Source organism: Myxine glutinosa, chromosome 11 (genome assembly GCF_964187855.1).
Source record: "Myxine glutinosa chromosome 11, kmMyxGlut1.1, whole genome shotgun sequence".
Taxonomy (NCBI): domain Eukaryota; kingdom Metazoa; phylum Chordata; class Myxini; order Myxiniformes; family Myxinidae; genus Myxine; species Myxine glutinosa.
Genome location: NC_136271.1, coordinates 109,532,855 through 109,552,164, shown reverse-complemented (window position 1 = coordinate 109,552,164; position 19,310 = coordinate 109,532,855). Strand labels below are relative to the sequence as shown.

The following is a 19,310-nucleotide window of genomic DNA, read 5'->3' as shown; positions in this document are numbered from 1 at the left end:
TGTATTGATTTGTCCACTGTCTCCAGGTGTCTTTGTCCTATGTATGAATTACTCCATGAGCCTTACATATCCGTAAAAAAAAAAATGGCCGAATGGATACAGTATAAGGGATTTGAAACTGGGATCCCAACATCATGATCTAAGTATTCCAATGGGAACAGCAATCTGGAGATTTTAATTTTTACATTGATCGAAGGCACATTGAGGAGCTTGTATGTAAATCACCTTTGCAGGAAAAAACAAAACATTAGTAGACATCACTTTACATTTGCACGAATTTGCAATGACAAGACGAGACAATGGACAAACAAGTAGAGTTACATTCAAAGTACACCAGCCCCATGCCAAACAAATAAATAACATCCTCCAGTGCGCGACATTGCTGGGCCGCCATTGGCGCCCGGCGATGCCTCAATGCAGCACATGGAGACAGAATTGGGAGGGAGCGGAGTACAATAATTGATTAATTGCATAATTAAAATAAATAAATAATAATCGTAAAATAATTAATTTCTTAATCAATTGGCTCATAGCATACCTAAACCACCAGTGTTTCATCCGATTCTGTAACTTTTTGAAAATTAATTAGTTCTGTAATTAATCGAAAAATTATATAATTAATTGTTTAATTGATTAATCAATTAATCTAAAAAATACCCTTTATAGCCAAATCACTTGGTCACTGTCGTGTCCAAATATTATCGCTTCCTAACAAAAGGTTCCTGACATATTGCCCAGATGAGAGAGAAAATAAATAAGTACTTAATAAATTGATAATAATTAAGTAATTCATCAATTAATTGATTAATCATAAAATAAAATAAATACTTTTTTTGCCAAAGCACTTGTTCACTATTATGCCAAAATTTCAGCTCTAGTCAGGTTCACTATGTTAACAAATATAATTTCGTTCAAAATTTTGGTAGATTAGCAAAACTATACATTTTTGGAATATTCAGAGCATGAGGAATCCAAAAATTAATGTTTACATTTGCGTAGACACCTTTGCGAAAATGACACTCAGGACAGTGATGAAGATAGTCAGGTTCACTATGTTAACAAATATAATTTCTTTCAAAATTTTGGGATTAGCAAACCTGTACATTTTTGGAATCTTCAGAGCATGGAGAATCTGAAAATCAATGTTGGCATTTGCACAGACACCTGCATGGCCGCCATTTTGGATTTTGAAAATGGCCGCCATAAAATACATATTTTGCGCGATCTCGGCTTCTAGTCAACCTAGAAACTTAATTAAATATGCTAATCCTATGTTTTCTGGGTCAAGGAATCCAATAAAGGCCTCAAAATAGTGCTCAGGATTATAGAAAAGCAACAAACAAAGGTAATTGAAAACCATTGTCTTTATATTTGTGATATAACTGTATTACATAATACATGATATTGCAAGTCCTTTGAAGTTATAGGTTGTTATAGGAAGTTATAGGTAGTATCAGATTGAACTATAAGTCCTATACACAGGATCTACGAGGTCTATACCGTTCAGGAATATGCTTTTACAGATCTTCATCACTGTCCTGAGTGTCATTTTCGCAAAGGTGTCTACGCAAATGTAAACATTAATTTTTGAATTCCTCATGCTCTGAATATTCCAAAAATGTATAGTTTTGCTAATCTACCAAAATTTTGAACGAAAAAAACAGTGAACCTGACTGCTCCCTAGCTCAAAGGAGGGCTGAGGTTTTGTCCAAATAAACGAGGAAACAAATGAGAAAACAAACGAGGAAACAAACGAGAAAACAAACGAGAAAAACAAACGAGAAAAACAAACGAGAAAACAAACGAGAAAAACAAACGAGGAAACAAACGAGAAAACAAACAAGAAAATAAACAGAGTGAAAAATGAGTACGCCTTTTCGGTGCACGTCATTGCCGGGCTCTGAAGGCCTTCAGCACCTGGAGATTATGTCATGCAGCACCTGGAGATGGAATAACAAGGAGCAGAGTACAATATTTCTGGTATATGAAATTTGAGTCGGTGTTCATCATATCATGAGCCAGGCTTTCAGATGGGACACTATCAGCCAACCTCTGTTTGTAGCAAAGCCCCCTCCATGCAATATAAAGAACATAGCAGATGTAAAGATAACTATGCAAGCCACATTCTTGTTTTTTCCTCCTTTACTCCCCACCCTATCCTAACAGGTGATTGCACCTGAAGAGATTGTGCACCCTGACGTGGATGAACATTCAATCATGACTTACCTATCACAATTCCCCAAAGCGAAGCTCAAACCCGGAGCACCCCTTCGGCCAAAGCTCAACCCCAAGATGGCATGCGCATACGGACCAGGTCTTGAAAGAAATTTTCTTTCTTATCTCTCACTCTTACTTTATCAGATATTTCTCACAAGAATTTGAAAAATATACAATACTTCCTGCTGGACTGATTAAGTTCATGTTAAAACATTATGCACTCTCCAGAATATAAAAGGCTTGTTGGTGATTAATAGCTGAGGGATGCAGGCCTGCATCAATAATTAGATATCCACCCCCCCCCCCCCCCCCCTCCCTGTAGGTTAGAGCACAGATTTGTAATTTGTTCAGGGTGCTGGTGATAGTTTTAGATGTGTCAACCCCTTTTTAGGCCAACCTGCATGTCAAATCTTTCAAACCTGTATTCTCGGGTCTTGAAGCATCTTTATTGGTATGCATGTCACATATAATACTGGTCTGGCAATATCACAGTTGAATGAAATCAGCACAGAATTTCAGAAAATAGGACTTTCCACCACTTTATGGAGCATTTTCACAGAACCCCCAAGAGCAACGCACTACTGTTTACAGTTACTACTCATTACAGTACTACTGTCGTACGACTAAAGTAACTATATTATATGAAAGAACGAAAGTGCATTATATCTACAAGAAAATGAATGTTCGTGGTGAATCAAGGATGGAAAACGTTTTTTTTTTTTTCCCCCTTTGTATACAGAATCGAGGCTCATGTAAGAGCTAACACATTGAACATGAAAAAGTACACAGACACATAAAACATGCAATTAAGGGAGCGGGAGAGATAGGGGGAGAGAGGGAAGCACACAAGCACAACAACAGAAGAAAACAGGGACGTCGGTAGATCTGTGGAAGGGGGAGGGTTGGGGGAGGTGGGAGGGGTACACGGTATAAAGCAAATGAACACTCCTAGGAATTTCAGGAATGAAGTCGGAGATTGAAAGAGGTGGATCTGGGGTGAATTAACGGGGGTAAAAAGATCAAAGCTTGGGATGTGGGAAGGTAAGAGATGGTGGTGAACAGCCGTTTTAAAGACCTGGAGGGAGGAGTGGGATTGAAGAGAGTGAGGGAGTTTGTTCCAGAGGCGGGAGAAAAGAGGAATGAAAGAGTGAAGGTGAGCAGAGAGTCTTGATTTTGGCAGTTTAACCATCAGAGGGTTGCTGGCAGATCTTGTGCGACCTGAAGGAATATTTGGGAGACAGAGCACACAGAGAGCTGGGGGAGCAATGCCGGAGAGGAGTCGGTAGAAGACAGAAAGACCACCAACCTGCCTGCGGTGAGTGAGTGAAAGGCCCTCGGAGTTAGCTTAATCGCGGGAGATTCCAATGATTCTGAATGCTTTGGTTTGAACAGCGTGAAGCCGAGCTCGGTGTGAGGCAGGAGCAGTATTCCATTGAGCTGCAGATGAAAGCTTTGTATGTGTTTTTACTTGATTACTTTGTCATTTACAATGTAAGTATGGTTTTACTTGTTTTACTTGATTGATTACTTTTCCACCGTCATTTTTTTTTCCTTTGGAACATTTGGAAGGTTACTGTCCCTCTTTCTCTCTTTCTCTCTTTCTCTCCACTTGTTTATCACCCAATCTCAGGTGTTGAGCCGGTGGGAAACCTCGTGAGCTGTCCCTCCAGGTTTGTGGTGGAGACAGTGGATGCTGGACTTGGACAAGTCTTGGTGTACGTGGAAGATCCAGATGGCCATGTGGAGGAGGTGCGTGAGGCAGGGATAGCTGTTCGCATGTTCTTGAAAAATCCTCACAAATTAAGTTGGAAAAGCACACATCTTTTTTTGGCAGGACACAGCACACAGAGTGCTGCACATACCACACATGCACAAATATGAGGAAACTATACATACATCGAGTGCAGTGCTGCTTCCTCGAACTTGCTTTTTGATTTTGCTTGAACTCTTCCTCTCATCACTTCACCACATGTGCAGGCAAAAGTTGTAGCGAACAATGACAGCAAGAAGACCTTCTCAGTGGTGTTTGTTCCCAGGGTGACTGATACCCACAAGGTGAGACCCGAATCGAGCTGTGTTGTTTTATCAAGTTGCATTATTTTTTTTATTTTTTATTTTTTTTGTATACTGAATCGAGGCTCGTGAAAGAGCTAACATTTATTTCACAAACAAATCAACCAGACAAAGAAAATATACAAAAAGAGGGAGCGGAAGACAAGATGGGGAGAGAAGGGGAAGCACACAACCACAACATTTGAGAGCAGGGAGAAGTGTGGGAGGGAGAGGGCTTGGTGGCAGGAGGCGTGGGAAGGGGGGGAGGGGGGGGATTTGTGTTGTTAACTTCCGAGACTAATAAAACCGGGAGGGATTTGTGTTGTTAACTTTGCTTTGCTAATATTTTTGCAAGTTGAATCTCTCTTGGAATGGTTGCACTGCATCCCATGAAGCAACATGTGTTTGCATGCGAGTTTCCTGTAACAGAGTTCATTGAAACAATTTTAAGGACTAGCAACGGTACCCGCCCTATGGGCGGGGTTTCAATTGGGAGGCCCAAATGAAAAGGCAAAATATCAGAAATTGAAGACTTTTTTTTATTTTAAACGATTTATATAAACATCCGTTGAATCATATCACACGCAAATCATCAAAATCTAAACAGTATTTGTAGAATTTTAATAAAAGCCACATCACTGTTCATATCGGTAAATATTATTCCATTGTGTTTGGAAAAACTGGAAAATTGGAAAATTGGAAAAACAATCTAGCCTATTTTACTCCAGGGGGTTTGGGAAAATTGGAAAAATTAAAAAAAACCCAGAAAAACAATATAGCCTATTTTACTCCAGGGGGTTTGGAAAAATTTGAAAATTGGAAAAATTGGAAAAATTTGAAAAAACCCAGAAAAACAATATAGCCTATTTTATTCCAGGGGGTTTGGAAAATTTTGAAAATTTGAAAAATTGGAAAAATTTGAAAAAACCCAGAAAAACAATATAGCCTATTTTACTCTGGGGGGGGGGGGGGGGGTCCCAGGATTACCCACCCAAAATTTAGTTGCGATCTGTTCAGCCGTTTTTCCAGTACCTGGGAACAGACGGACAGACAGACGGGCATTTGGTGAATTATAGTAAGATGGTTCATTTTAGGGATGGTTCAGCGAAGAATAAAAGATACAGAAAGGTTATCTTCTGTGGAACAATTTCTCAGTCATGCACTGATTAATATAAACCAGTTCACTTTGTGGCTCGATTAGCTATTTCATAGTTGGTGCTCATAATCATAAATTGTGTGGACTTGCTACAATAAACTCACGTCCTTCATTATACTTCCCACCTGCCTTGTCTTCCTCGTCAGTTCTTCTAAGGGAATCAGTAATAGTTGATATAATCATCTACTGCACTCTCATCATTAGTCATATCGAACTATCAGTCATAAATCTTTCAATGTGATTTGAGATTATTTTATTTTTATTCCTCACTGTAAAATTCCTGTATTTTGACATCATAAATGCAAGAGCAATTTTCCAATATATGTTCCACCACTTACATTAACACCACGTTCCAACAGCACAAAGGAGAAATAAAGGAGACGTTCACTGCTCCCATTATGTCTGTCTATGCATTGCGGTGGACGTTTTTGCATCATTGGTGTAAATATGGTGGCCCTCGCTGTTAACTGTCGGCCATTTGTCTCCATTGCACCCAATTTTGTTTTTTTACTCTATTGAAAAGAAAAGTGCGACTGCTTCTGTGGTCGAGTGTATTTCTCTTAACTGTACTATTTACTAGAAACCAAATTCTCTCTGTCAAACACATTCTTTCTGAACATTATGGTGCCTCTTGAATAAGGAGCTCTCTCCCATCGTTAGACCATTATACGGGAGGGGAAGGAGTTAGAAAACAATCAAATGCTCTTTGATGACAATCAGTCATGGGGTTAACACTGCAGTGTCAAAAATGACTCCACAACCTGTTCTCTGACCTGTGCTGACCCTAACCTTTGAACCATATTCTTCCAAGCTCTGTTGCTGTTGCTCTGCTTGCAGGTCACAGTGCTCTTTGCTGGACAGCATATCCCACAAAGCCCATTCCTTGTCGCTGTGATTATGTCACAAGGGGATGCGACCCAGGTTGCTGTGTGTGGGCCAGGAATCGAGTGTAGTGGTTGTGTGGCAGGAAAAGCCACTTTCTTTGACATTTACACAGCAGGTACAAATTGCACAAACATGTGTGATGATGCACACTGGTAGGCTTTGGTGAACTTTTTTGAAATGTTAAAATTGACCTCTTGACTGCTTATCTTTTGTTTTGCTTTTTATTGGAAATATTGTAAATGTGCTTAAAGACACAAAAAGACACGTATTTATATACAGACTTGGCATTTAATATGGAATATTTTTTTGTGGGGGTGAACTTACTTTTCAAGATGTCTTAGAACCAAAAGTTCATTGGAATTATGTTGACATTATTCCAGATTTTGTTAATGTGACCTTTAAAAGAAACAAAAACCACATTTGACATTTCAAAACAAATAAATTGATCCTTGAAAGTGATGTAAACTGATATCGAACTCAATTCATGGACAGTACTGTGTTAAACGTCTGTACGTTTTCCAGAAGTATCTCTTTATTTTGCACATTAGCCAAAAATTTTTTTAACAAAAACAAAAGTTAAATTACGACTGGGATTGCGGACAGTAAAATTACAGTTCAGTACTTCGTGTAACCCCCACGAGCATTCAGGAGAGCACGTACACGTTGAGGCATGCTGTTCATGAGATTTGCCATGGTTTGGACAGGAATCGCTTGCCATGCAGTGACAATAGCCTGCTGCAATTCACGCACAGAGGTCGGCTGCTGGTCCAAGTGGTCGATTTGACGCGTTAATTCTGCCCACAAGTTCTCTATCGGATTCATATCCGGGGACATGGCAGGCCACTCCATATGCTCTACACCATGGTCAGCAAGAAAGTGTTGGATCATGCGAGCACGATGAGGCCGTGCATTGTCATCTTGGAAGACAAAGTTTCCTCGAAAGGCTGCACGAGCAAATGGAAGCAATGTTTCTTCCAGAATGGCCCTGTACTTGAACTGGTTCAGGTTTCCATTCAGAACAACCAGGTCAGTTTTGCCCCCTGCATGAAAAGCAGCCCAAACGGTCACCCCACCACCTCCAGCTTGGACTCTTGGCACTATACAATCTTTGTTGTAGGCTTCATGCACTTGTCTGCGCACTCGGACACGGCCATCTTGACGATAGATCAGAAATCTAGACTCGTCACTGAAGATCACGTGATTCCAGTGTCCTGGCTGCCATTGACGGTGCTCTCTGGCCCACTGCAATCGGCGCTGGCGGTGTTATCTGGTTAGGTGTGGCTTTCTCAGGGGACGCCTTGCACGATAGCCTGCTTGAACCAGTCGTTGGTTGACTAGCCTTCTGGATACAGGCACATTTGTCAGTTGCTGCCACTCAGCCCTAAGCCGATTAGCTGACTTGGAACGGCCATTGCGGACTAACCGGTGCAGTTGGCGATCATCCCTCCTTGTGGTTCTGCGGGGACGTCCTGGCCTCGGGATTGGAGTAGGGACACCCCTCTGAGCATTTCGTTTCAGGATCTTTAACACCTGACCTTGAGTGATGCCATACTGCCGAGCAATAGCACGCTGTTTCATGCCGTAATTTCGTAAAGCCACCACTCCATGACAAACAGCATTGTCGAGTTGACGGACCATCTCCAGAGGAAGCGGCAATAACTTTTGGAGACGTGCAGCAGTTGTTTTCCACGAATACAGAACGCAACAACCCCTGTATACCTGACTGTGAAGCCAATCATCAAATGCACCTGTCCGTACATTTTGACACGCCACCTGTGATATAATCCTGTTGTTGACTTCTTGCTGTGACAATCAGTGACATGGTTCTTTTAACAAATAAATCACCAAAGTGTAAAAGAAACTCACCAGATTGATACACTGAGTTAAGAAAGTAAACCCAAGTCAAGAAAAAAAAAATTCCATATTAAATGACAAGTCTGTATATTTGTATATACTTATATTTTTATATACAGACTTGGCATTTAATATGGGATATTTATTTGTGGGGGTGAACTTACTTTTCAAGATGATTTAGAACCAAAAGTTCATTGGAATTATGTTGAAATTATTCTAGATTTTGTTAATGTGACCTTTAAAACAAACAAAAACCACATTTGACATTTCGAAGCAAATAAATTGATCCTTGAAAGTGATGTAAACTGATATCAAACTCAATTCACAGACAGTACTGTGTTAAACTTCTGTGCGTTTTCCAGAAGTATCTCTTTATTTTGCACATTAGGCAAAAAATTTTTTTAACAAAAACAAAAGTTAAATTACGACTGGGATTATGGACAGTAAAGTTACAGTTCAGTACTTCGTGTAACCCCCACAAGCATTCAGGAGAGCACGTACACGTTGAGGCATGCTGTTCACGAGATTTGCCAAGGTTTGGACAGGAATCGCTTGCCATGCAGTGACAATAGCCTGCTGCAATTCACGCACAGAGGCAGGCTGCTGGTCCAAGTTGTCGATTTGACGCGTTAATTCTGCCCACAAGTTCTCTATTGGATTCATATCCGGGGACATGGCAGGCCACTCCATATGCTCTACACCATGGTCAGCAAGAAAGTGTTGGATCATGCGAGCACGATGAGGCCGTGCATTGTCATCTTGGAAGACAAAGTTTCCTCGAAAGGCTGCACGAGCAAATGGAAGCAATGTTTCTTCCAGAATGGCCCTGTACTTGAACTGGTTCAGGTTTCCATTCAGAACAACCAGGTCAGTTTTGCCCCCTGCATGAAAAGCAGCCCAAACGGTCACCCCACCACCTCAAGCTTGGACTCTTGGCACTATACAATCTTCATTGTCGGCTTCATGCGCTTGTCTGCGCACTCGGACGCGGCCATATTGACGATAGACCAGAAATCTAGACTTGTCACTGAAGATCACGTGATTCCAGTGTCCTGGCTGCCATTAACGGTGCTCTCTGGCCCACTGCAATCGGTGCTGGCGGTGTTGTCTGGTCAGACGTGGCTTTCTCAGGGGACGCCTGGCACGATAGCCTGCTTGAACCAGTCGTTGGTTGACTAGCCTTCTGGGTACAGGCACATTTGTCAGTTGCTGCCACTCAGCCCTAAGCCGATTAGCTGACTTGGTACGGCCATAGCGGACTAACCGGTGCAGCTGGCGAACATCCCTCCTTGTGGTTCTGCGTGGACGTCCTGACCTTGGTATTGGAGTAGGGACACCCCTCTGAGCATTTCGTTTCAGGATCTTTGACACCTGACCTTGAGTGATGCCATACTGCCGAGCAATAGCACGCTGTTTCATGCCGGAATTTCGTAAAGCCACCACTAAATGACAAACAGCATTGTCGAGTTGACGGACCATCTCCAGGGGAAGCGGCAATAACTTTTGTAGACGTGCAGCAGTTGTTTTCCACTAATACAGAACGCAACAACCCTTATATACCCGATTGTGAAGCCAATCGTCAAATGTACCTGTCCGTACATTTTGTCACGCCACCTGTGATATAATCCTGTTATTGACTTCTTGCTGCGACAGACAATCAGTGACATGGTTCTTTTCACAAAGAAATCACCGAAGCATAAAAGAAACTCACCAGATTGATATACCGAGTTCAGAAAGTAAACCCAAGTCAAGAAAAAAAAAAAATTCCATATTAAATGCCGAGTCTGTATATTGTTACGGATCTCAAACGTCGGCCTTCTCCCCTTAACAAGAGGGGGTTAATCCCCTTGTCTGTGACTGACCGACGTGATCCTGAAGTTACCCCGTTCCTTCCGGTCGGTATTAGTTAGGGTTGCTGGTCAATTTGGTCCTGTTACCTAATTACCAACACCGACCGTGAAGCAAGGAGATAAACTCCCACCCGAGCCGCAGCGTTAGTGGATACGCCGAGCGAAGCGAGCCGCGACTCGGGCCGTTAACAATGACTCTAAACCCGATTCTAGCGGTTCCTAATCGTGCCACGTTTCCCCAATGAGAGAAAGGACGGATGCGATCGGATGGAGAGGAAACCAGAGTATAGGAAGAACAAAGATGGGTTTATTAACAAATGTACAGAAGAAGAGGAAACAAAAGGGATGTACAAGAGAGGAAGAGGAAGAAGCAGCACACAGGGCAGTCTTATAACAGTCTTATTCTAATACCCCAGACAAACATACACACTCACACGGGGATTGTAGTTGGTAGATGGAAGGTCCGGCAATGGGGTCCAGGCTCCAGTCTGCTCCAGTCCAGCGGGCGAAACCCGGCAGGCAGCTCCGCGCGTAGTTGGACGTGAGCGGACAGTTTATATAATGGGGGAAGCTGGTGTCCTTCGTACGTAATATTTGCACGTTCGTGCTACACGCCCCCTCCCCAAAGTCCTCTTAATCAGCGCCAGCGAGTGAGTCCTTAACAAACGCTGCCGTATCTCTCCAACAAGCGCGCCTCCGACAAGTCCTCCAAGTTCTTTGAAAATGCGCTCTCACCCATCCGAGTCCTTTCACAAAGGTGCGCTCCGTATCAGTCCTGTGAAAGGGCTTTGCGTTCGCGCTTTTATAACGCGCCACGCGATCACTCTGCGCTCCACAAAGCCACGCCTGCCAGCGATGTTACCTCAGCCCTGGTTGGCTGGTGAGGGCTTACCGGCCACGCCTTTGATGGCTGGTTGACATGCCACACCTTCTTCTTGGTGCTCCGCCTCCTTTCTTGGGCCTAACCGCATGGCTTATGGCGGCGCTTGAGCAAACGCTAAGGCAGCGAACGCTGCTAGCAGAGGCGCGTAATGGCGTCGCTTGGAGAGAGAGGTCGCAAAATGGACGGAATGGGCCTACTCTTATTTGATCGACGCAACGCAGATTCAACTTTTGGAAACACGGCCTTATCTAAAACACATACTAATGAAATAACTGAGTTCCTATGGTGGCCTACGTGTTGCTTGTGGCTTAACTAGGGGTGCTACCTTTAACCTTTTAATGATGAGATATTTACAAGAGTTTATATACAAGTGTGGGTTCTAAAACCGCAACAATATTATATATATATATGTGTGTGTGCATGGCTCCAATACTGAGTACACGAAGTGTTACATCTGAGTGAAAAAAATAAAGTTTCAGGAAACAGTAAGTATGCTGTATTATGTTGTTCTGTATATATTGGAGTATCCGAGTTTGAAGTATCAGACGTGCTACATGCTTCGTTTTCACCAAAATGAAAACGAGAGTGCACTTCACACGCTGGATTCGTGCATAACGCAGCACCAGAGGACACGGACACAAAAACAAGTTCTGACGTCATCCGTCAATGAGTGGTCGTCTGCCTGCGAGTGACTGCTTTGCCATCACAACAAACGGGACCCACGTTACACATAATCAAGTTTCGAGCGATGCGGGTTTCTTTTCACTTTTGCTGGGATGCGATTCGTGCATAACGGGGCAGACACATACAAAAAAAATACGACAAGATTATCGCGAAAAAAATAAACTTTCTGATTGATCGATTGAATAAACATCAAGGACATTCTTCATAAGGTATTTCTTAACCTCCACACCTAGTTCATTTCACGAGTCCTTCGTGATTTGAAAATGAAACTGACATCACAATTATTGTGAATTTGGTGGACACCAAGCGTTATGCACGAATCACTTATTTTGCCACGCATTGCACATTTCAAGGAATTTTAGAAAACGTAAAAAACAACACCAGGAGACATACTAGACATCAAACATTCCATTTAATTACAATTTGAATCATCAATGCATTTTTTTTTTCATTTTTATTTAAAGACAATATTTAAAGAAATCATTTTTATTCAAAGACAATGAAATAAAAATTGAATATTTTATTTCGAAAATATGCCATTTTTGTCTTGTTTACTCAACCATCACAAATCTGTGATTAATGTTATGATGTCATAACATGATATAATGCATGATATAATGTGAAAGTGCATGATATAATGTGAAAATCAGGTTTTTGCAGGAACTCAACACTATTTGCTACAACATAAAACCATAGGTGTCTTCTCATTCAGTTCATTTTTTAAAATTGAGGGCATTTTATTTAATCTGTGTAAAAGTGTACCCAGTATTGTAGCCATATGTATTAATTTTATTACACATACGAGCGTGACTCGGCACGGCCCGCGCGCCTCACCACACGTCGTTTCAGAGGGGTAGGCATCTTTGACCATTTCGGTGTCTTTTGGATCTTCATGGTGTTTTGGGTCTTCATGGCCATTTGGGTCTTCAGGATCTTTTGGATCCTCTGAGCCTTTAAGGGTATTTTGAGTCTTCAGGGTCTTTTGAGTCTTCGGGGTCTTCGGGTCTTCAGGGCCATTTGGGTCTTCTGGGTCTTTTTTGAGCCTCAGGGCCTTCAAGGGTATTTTGGGTATTTTGGGTATTTTGGGGTGTTTTGGGTCTACGTAGTCTATGGGGTCTTCAAGGGTATTTTGGGTTTTCAGGGGTCTTGGTGGTCTTAAGGGTCTTGGGGGAATTAAAGGGTCGTCAAAGGTCTGAGGGGTCTCAGCAGTCTAAACGTAATTAAGAGGGTTAATTAAGAGGGTGTTAATTTATTTTGAAGAAGAAGAAGACGTTTTAGTCGCATATAAACAAACACACATGCCTAACGACATAACTAACCATACACGTTTGCTCTATGATAAATAAGATTTATTTATTTATTTATATAGTATGTCAATCAAAAATAGTGAACGCAGCATAAGTTCTTTGCTGTTTCAAAATCTACTCAAGGTCCTCCACAACTACAAGGCATTTATATGTAGCACATGCAAGAGAACGCGAGTGCTACATGCCAACCATCAGCTATTGGTCCAATTTTAATGTTTACTAGTTGATCGCCAACGATGTTGTAGATATAGAAATGCACCACCAACCCTGCCAGACATGATTGGGACGTGTAGCATTGGGTTTTCATGTATGTGCTATGTGTTAATACACCTTTGGAGAAACTCAGATTGAGTTTGAAAAAGCAACGGTCTTACCTTGGATTCGTTTTGTTTCGTTGCTTTATGCAGCCTCATGTGACTAGAACGGCTGAGTGATGATTACATTATTCTAATTGTAGTTTAATCTGGGAAGATTGATCCGGTGAGGGCTGATTGATCGTTCCTCCAGTTATAGGTGTGGTGTGTGTGTGTGTGTGTGTGTGTGTGTGTGTGTGTGTGTGTGTGTGTGTGTGTGTGTGTGTGTGTGTGTGTGTGTGTGTGTGTGTGTGTGTGTGTTGTGTGTGTTGTGTGTTGTTAAAGAAAGCCCTCTTATCCAACTCCCTTCTCCTTACAGGAGCTGGACCAGGTGCCGTACAGGTGGATATTCTTGATCCAGGGGGACGGCGGGACACTGTTCAGGTGGCTTTGGAAGAGCGAGCAGACCGTATGCAACGCTGCATGTACAGGCCCCTATGCAATGGTCCACATACTGTCCATGTGCGTTTTGCAGGGACAGCCATACCTAACAGCCCGTTCCCAGTGCATGTGACTGAAGGTAAAAATGACATCTCTTAAAGTTTTTTTTGTTTGTTTGTTTGTTTTTCCCCCTGAGGTTCACAATTTGTATTTATTACCCTGCCTGAGGAGAGGGTATGCATTTGAGTCCCTCTGTTTGTTTGTCTGTATGTCTGTCTGTTTGTCCGCACAGAATAAATATGATTTTCTCTGCAACCGTTGGTCCGATTGACAGGAAATTTTCACCATAGGTGCAACTCCACCTGTGTAATTTTTCAATGATAATTATGACGTCATAGGTCACGTGGTTCGGCCGGCATCTTGGTAAAACTGAAAACTTTTGCACCTCCATCTCTGAATGCACTGCACAGAAAAAATTGAGACATGGCTCATTGCAAAGAACTCTCCATGGGGAATAAAATATATTGATGTCATAGGTGCCTCCATTATGACGTCATAATTCGACAAGCACAAAACTTCATCCGATCAGAAGAAATTTCTTGAGCATAATCTAGGAATAAATAAGTGAAGAAAAAAAATAATGATTACGTCATCGGTCACGTGGTTCGGTCGCCATATTTGTTTTAACGCAAAAGCCTTAAAAACCACTTAAAATACATCCTGGCGAGGGTTTGCAATCTCTGATTGCTCTTTCTAGTTTTTACTGTGTTTTATAGTTTTTTCTGTATTTTATAGTTATAAATATATGGCATTATCACGATTTTAGTGATCGAGTTTGTCTCTGTTTTACCATCGACAATCTCTAATTGCACCGGTGTCAGTTGATCTCCACAAGCAGCCACCCTGTATATGCGTGCTCTTACTCTTCTCTTTAATGGCTTTACTCTGTCCTTTACAATAACGCCCTCGGTGACTCATTTTGATAATGGGCTGCTAGTTATATCGTTTTATTTTCATAGTCACGCTTCACATACCTTTATGTTTTTTGTTTCTTGCATCAAGGAGACTTTGGGCTATTAAGAACAGATGATCAGTTGAAGCCAAATAAATGTGGTAGGACTGGCAGGATAACCTCTGTTTGTGCACCTGACCTTTGAGCTGCTTGACCTGAGTTTGACTCTTGGCCCAGCTGTAAACTGTCATTCTGGTGTATCACATGTATGGGACGAGGCACCAATGTAAACAACATCCATCGGAAGGGCATTAAGCCAGAGGACTCATCTGTCAACACTAGTTGTTGTTGTTGTTGTTGTTGTTGTTGTATAGCCCCGAACAGTTCTCTCGAACAATCTCGCGGCATGGAGACAGATGATTGATCTCCGAGGAAAGACCCAGAGGTCTCCCACATCCAGGATGGTATACCCCCGCCTTCACAATGTGAGGGCCATGACAGCGTTAGAGAGAGAGAGAGAAGAGAAAGAGACAAGAGGGAAAGGGCTCGTCCATGGGGACCGATTGGCACTCTGTGACCACAGTGCCCTGACAAATCCGAGCAGCAGGGAAGAATGGGGAAGATTTCGTCCCCGACTTGCATTGGGGGTTACAACCACCGCAAAGGGGCGTCTCCGATAGTTGTCCAACACTGGTTGTTGGTGATGATGAAGAGGAAGCCAGTAATTGCTGGCACCCTGTCAAATTTGCAAATTTCTGTTCCTTCATTCAAGGACAGGACATCTTCCATTACAAGATGTGAAAATATCTGCTGTGCAGTCATGTCAAATGAATCCACACGAGTGAGGGCAATTCAACAAGGCTGTAACAGTAGCCGAAAGCCCGGGAATGATGGAGACACACCCTTTCAGTGAGCAGCCATGATGGAACTACTTTATTATACATACGTCACAGGAACGCGTCATCAGTCCCTCATTAGCATATGTATGAGCTGTACTTCCACAACATCTCCCCCAACAAATAAGCATGCAAGGCTTCAAAACCCAAATTACTCATAAGCAGAAAAAAGCAAAACAAAACGATGAATAAACTGCTATTTCTAAAGTATCAAACTAGAACACATATCAGAATAACAAAGAAACCGAACCAAACTTTGAAGCAAAACTGAGTGACACCATCAGGGTGGACTACCTGACTTTAGTATTTGGTATAAATGATCCAGACCATTATCCTGGCCCAGAGCCCCTTTCTTGCTTTAATTAAAGATCAAGTCTTTTTTGATTAAACCTTTCTTAAGTTGGCTTAACCTTTCTGCCAGAGCGAATTTTATACTCGACGGATTTCTCAGAGCCTTCAGTTTCAATATCAATTGGAGTTTCATCCTTGGACTCTTCAGGAGCGTCTTCTGAGCATGGCAATGCAGATGATGAAGAAGGTACGGAAGTATCAGGTTTGAGGTGGCGTCTGTTCCTTTTAAGAAATTTGTCACCAATGCGTATACCATACGAGCGAGGAGTTTTAGGTGTCGGGGTGGAATAGATAGTACCCAACTGTTCCCATGTGGATTGATCACCAGTTCTTCCTCGAACTTTTTCACCGACCTGAAGTTCAGGGAGAAGCTGAGGAGAATGTCTCCGAATGTAGTAGTAAAGGTCTCCTTCCTTGGCCTTGTCATCGTTCCTCTTCACGATATCAGGGTCGATCTTGTCTGCATTTGGTAGAAGATTCTGGAACAAGGTCGGCATAGTTGTCTTCAACCTCCGACCCAGCATCAACTGTGCACGGCTAAAACCTGTAGGCTCAATAGGAGTATTACGGTAAGACATCAGCCCAAGATACGGATCAGGTTGGTGCAGGATCATTTTCGCAATGTGTACAGCTTTTTCAGCACATCCGTTGGCCTGTGGAAACCCTGCCCTTGCAGTCACATGTTCAAAGCCATATTTTCCAGCACATTTTGCAAACTCCTTGGACGCGAATTGAATTCCATTGTCTGAGATGAGAGTATTAGGAATGCCCCAATGAGCAAAGGTTGACTTCATCTTGTGAATGAGCATTTCAATTGTGAGAGACGGTAAGTATATGAGCTCGTTGAATCTGGAGTAGTAATCCACCTCGACCAGGTAGTGTTTCTTGTCAAACTCAAGGATATCGGCCCCTATCCGTTCCCATGGATGAGACGGAAGGTGAGTAGGGATTAACGGCTCTCACTTTTGAGCCGGAACTTGATACAATGATCACATTTACTGACATAGTCCTTGATGTCCCTACTCATACCGGGCCACCAATTACAATCATTGGTTTGGCGTCTGCACTTTGTCACTCCCTGATGTCCATCGTCATGAATTATTTGCAACATCTCCGCCTTCATGTTGGTTGGTATGAAGATTCTAGTCATACAACAACAGTCCTTCGTAGACGGACATATGCCCACGATTTTCCCAGTACGAATCGAGTATATCCGGATGGTCATCCATGTAGAGGCCAACCATGGATAGTGTACTAGTGTAGTCAATCACACTTTGCAAAACAGAAACCAGCCTGGACTCATCTCTGATAACATCTAACTTTCCCTTGGAAGCTGGAAAACCTGCCTTGACCCCATAAGCATATGCGTCCACTTCTTCTGACAACTCGTGGTCTGAGGCATGTGCTGGGAGTGGACTACGGGACAATGCATCGGCAACAACCATGGACTTGCCTGGCACATGTTCTGCTCCCACATTAAACTGCATGAGACACATGCGAAGGCGTTGGCATCTCAAAGGCACTTGATCCAGGTCCTTGTTGTTGATTAATGGCACTAAAGGCTTGTGGTCAGTGACCAACCTAATGGTCTGTAGCCTCCACAGGTGTTGATAAAATTTTTCGCAGGCCCAAACCGAAACAAGGCATTCTTTTTCGATCTGTGCATGCCTGGTTTCTGCCGGACTTAGTGTGGGTGATGCAAAACAGACAGATCTCAACTTCCCCTTAGACTGCTTTTGCACACAGACAGGTCTCAACTCCCCATTAGACTGCTTTTGCACACAGACAGGTCTCAACTCCCCATTAGACTGCTTTTGTACCAAAACAGGTCTCAACTCCCCATTAGACTGCTTTTGTACCAAAACAGGTCTCAACTCCCCATTAGACTGCTTTTGTAGGAAGACAGGTCTCAACTCCCCATTAGACTGCTTTTGCACACAGACAGGTCTCAACTCCCCATTAGACTGCTTTGGTAGTAAGACAGCTCAGATGCCGTAGCTGCTAGTATCCGCACTCATGGTTGTCTCCTTATTTGTATCAAAGAATGCTAGGACCCTTGAAGAGGATAACAGAACTTTCACTGTCTTAAAATCCTTAATTTCGCTTTGATCCCAAATCCACGAAGCATTGTGTCGAAGTAGATCATTGAGTGGCTTAATCACCGACGATAGGTTAATGACATAACGGCCTAGGCCCTAGATGATCAATAATACCTAGGACCCTGCATAGCTCTGTTTTGTTTTCAGGCGCGTGCATGTCCACGATCACCTGAACTTTAGCTCACGAAGCTCCTTTACCGTGGTGGTCGATCATGTGACCCAGAAATTCGACTTTGTTCTTCTGAAATTCACGCTTTTTCTGGTTCAGTTTGACACCAGATTTCTTGAGAGTTTCGAGCACTCGATCAAGATTTTCATCATGTTATTTGAGAGTCCTTCCAAAGACCAGTGTGTCATCAACATATGACACGACTCCATTGTGACCCTCCAGCAATTGCGTCATCTTTTGTTTGAATGATTTGCGGCACCAATGCGATGCCAAGAGGTAGCCTATCAAAGGCATACCTGCCAAAAGGAGTGATGCACATCGTATAGTTGCAAGAATCAGGATGGAGTGGGATCGACCAAAACCCACTCGAAGCGTCTCGTTTTGAAAAGACCGTAGCACCAACCAGTTTGGGGAAGTATCTCATCTATTGTAGGCACTTGAAACCTCCCACGACGAACTGTTTTGTTCAGGTGTTTCAGGTCAACACAAATTCGGATGTCACCACTCTTCTTGAGAACCGGAACCATGGGGGCACACCACGGAGTTGGCTCCGTCACTCGATGGATGACACCCTTGCTTTCCATTCGCTTAAGCCCAGTCTCTATCTTGGGCAATAGAGGAGCCAACACACGCCTCGGTGTAGAAACACTGTGAGCTACAGCATTGTCTTGAAGCTGAATTTTTACTGGGCTGCACCGCAGACAACCCATGTCTGCAAAAATTCTGGCATGTACCTCAATCGTGTACAAAACCAGTCCTATGGCACTTGCTGTTGGTCCACTCAGCAAATTATTGGTACAGTTCTTGACCACGTACATTTTCATATGATTGGATCGCTGATTGTGCACACCATCGGTCATGAACACACCATCACATTGGATTTCCCCACTGACACCTCCCAGAAACACGGTATCTTCCTCCTGACCAATCACCACATCAACTGCCCTTACATGACAACACTTTCTGTAGTGCCCCCATTTTCATGCACCTGTAGCACTTTACCTTGGCAGCTGGACACGTCTGACTGTCTTTATGTGCAAAACCTCCGCAGCGAGTACACTTGGTCATGGGACGAGGTTGAAACGTTTTGTGTGATTTTTCCTTTTGTCTGCTCACCTTTTCCACAGCGGTTGAGTGGTCCTCTTCTGATCTATAATGAGTTCTCGTTCTCTTGCCATCTGAGTTGCCATTTCCAGATTGAGATCTGCCTTCAGTTGTAAT

At 42.8% G+C, this 19,310-nt stretch overlaps 1 protein-coding gene across 2 annotated transcripts in view; it reads left to right on the top strand.

The window, feature by feature from the left end:
* LOC137437004 (filamin-C) overlaps positions 1 to 19,310 on the top strand; it is a 280,189-nt gene that overhangs the window by 49,340 nt on the left and 211,539 nt on the right. For both annotated transcript variants that reach the window (XM_068131290.2, XM_068131289.2), the window contains exons 5-9: positions 2,167 to 2,314; positions 3,848 to 3,966; positions 4,195 to 4,272; positions 6,263 to 6,425; positions 13,561 to 13,761. In XM_068131290.2, coding sequence (XP_067987391.2) covers positions 2,167 to 2,314; positions 3,848 to 3,966; positions 4,195 to 4,272; positions 6,263 to 6,425; positions 13,561 to 13,761 — 709 coding nt within the window. The remainder of the gene's footprint in view (positions 1 to 2,166; positions 2,315 to 3,847; positions 3,967 to 4,194; positions 4,273 to 6,262; positions 6,426 to 13,560; positions 13,762 to 19,310) is intronic.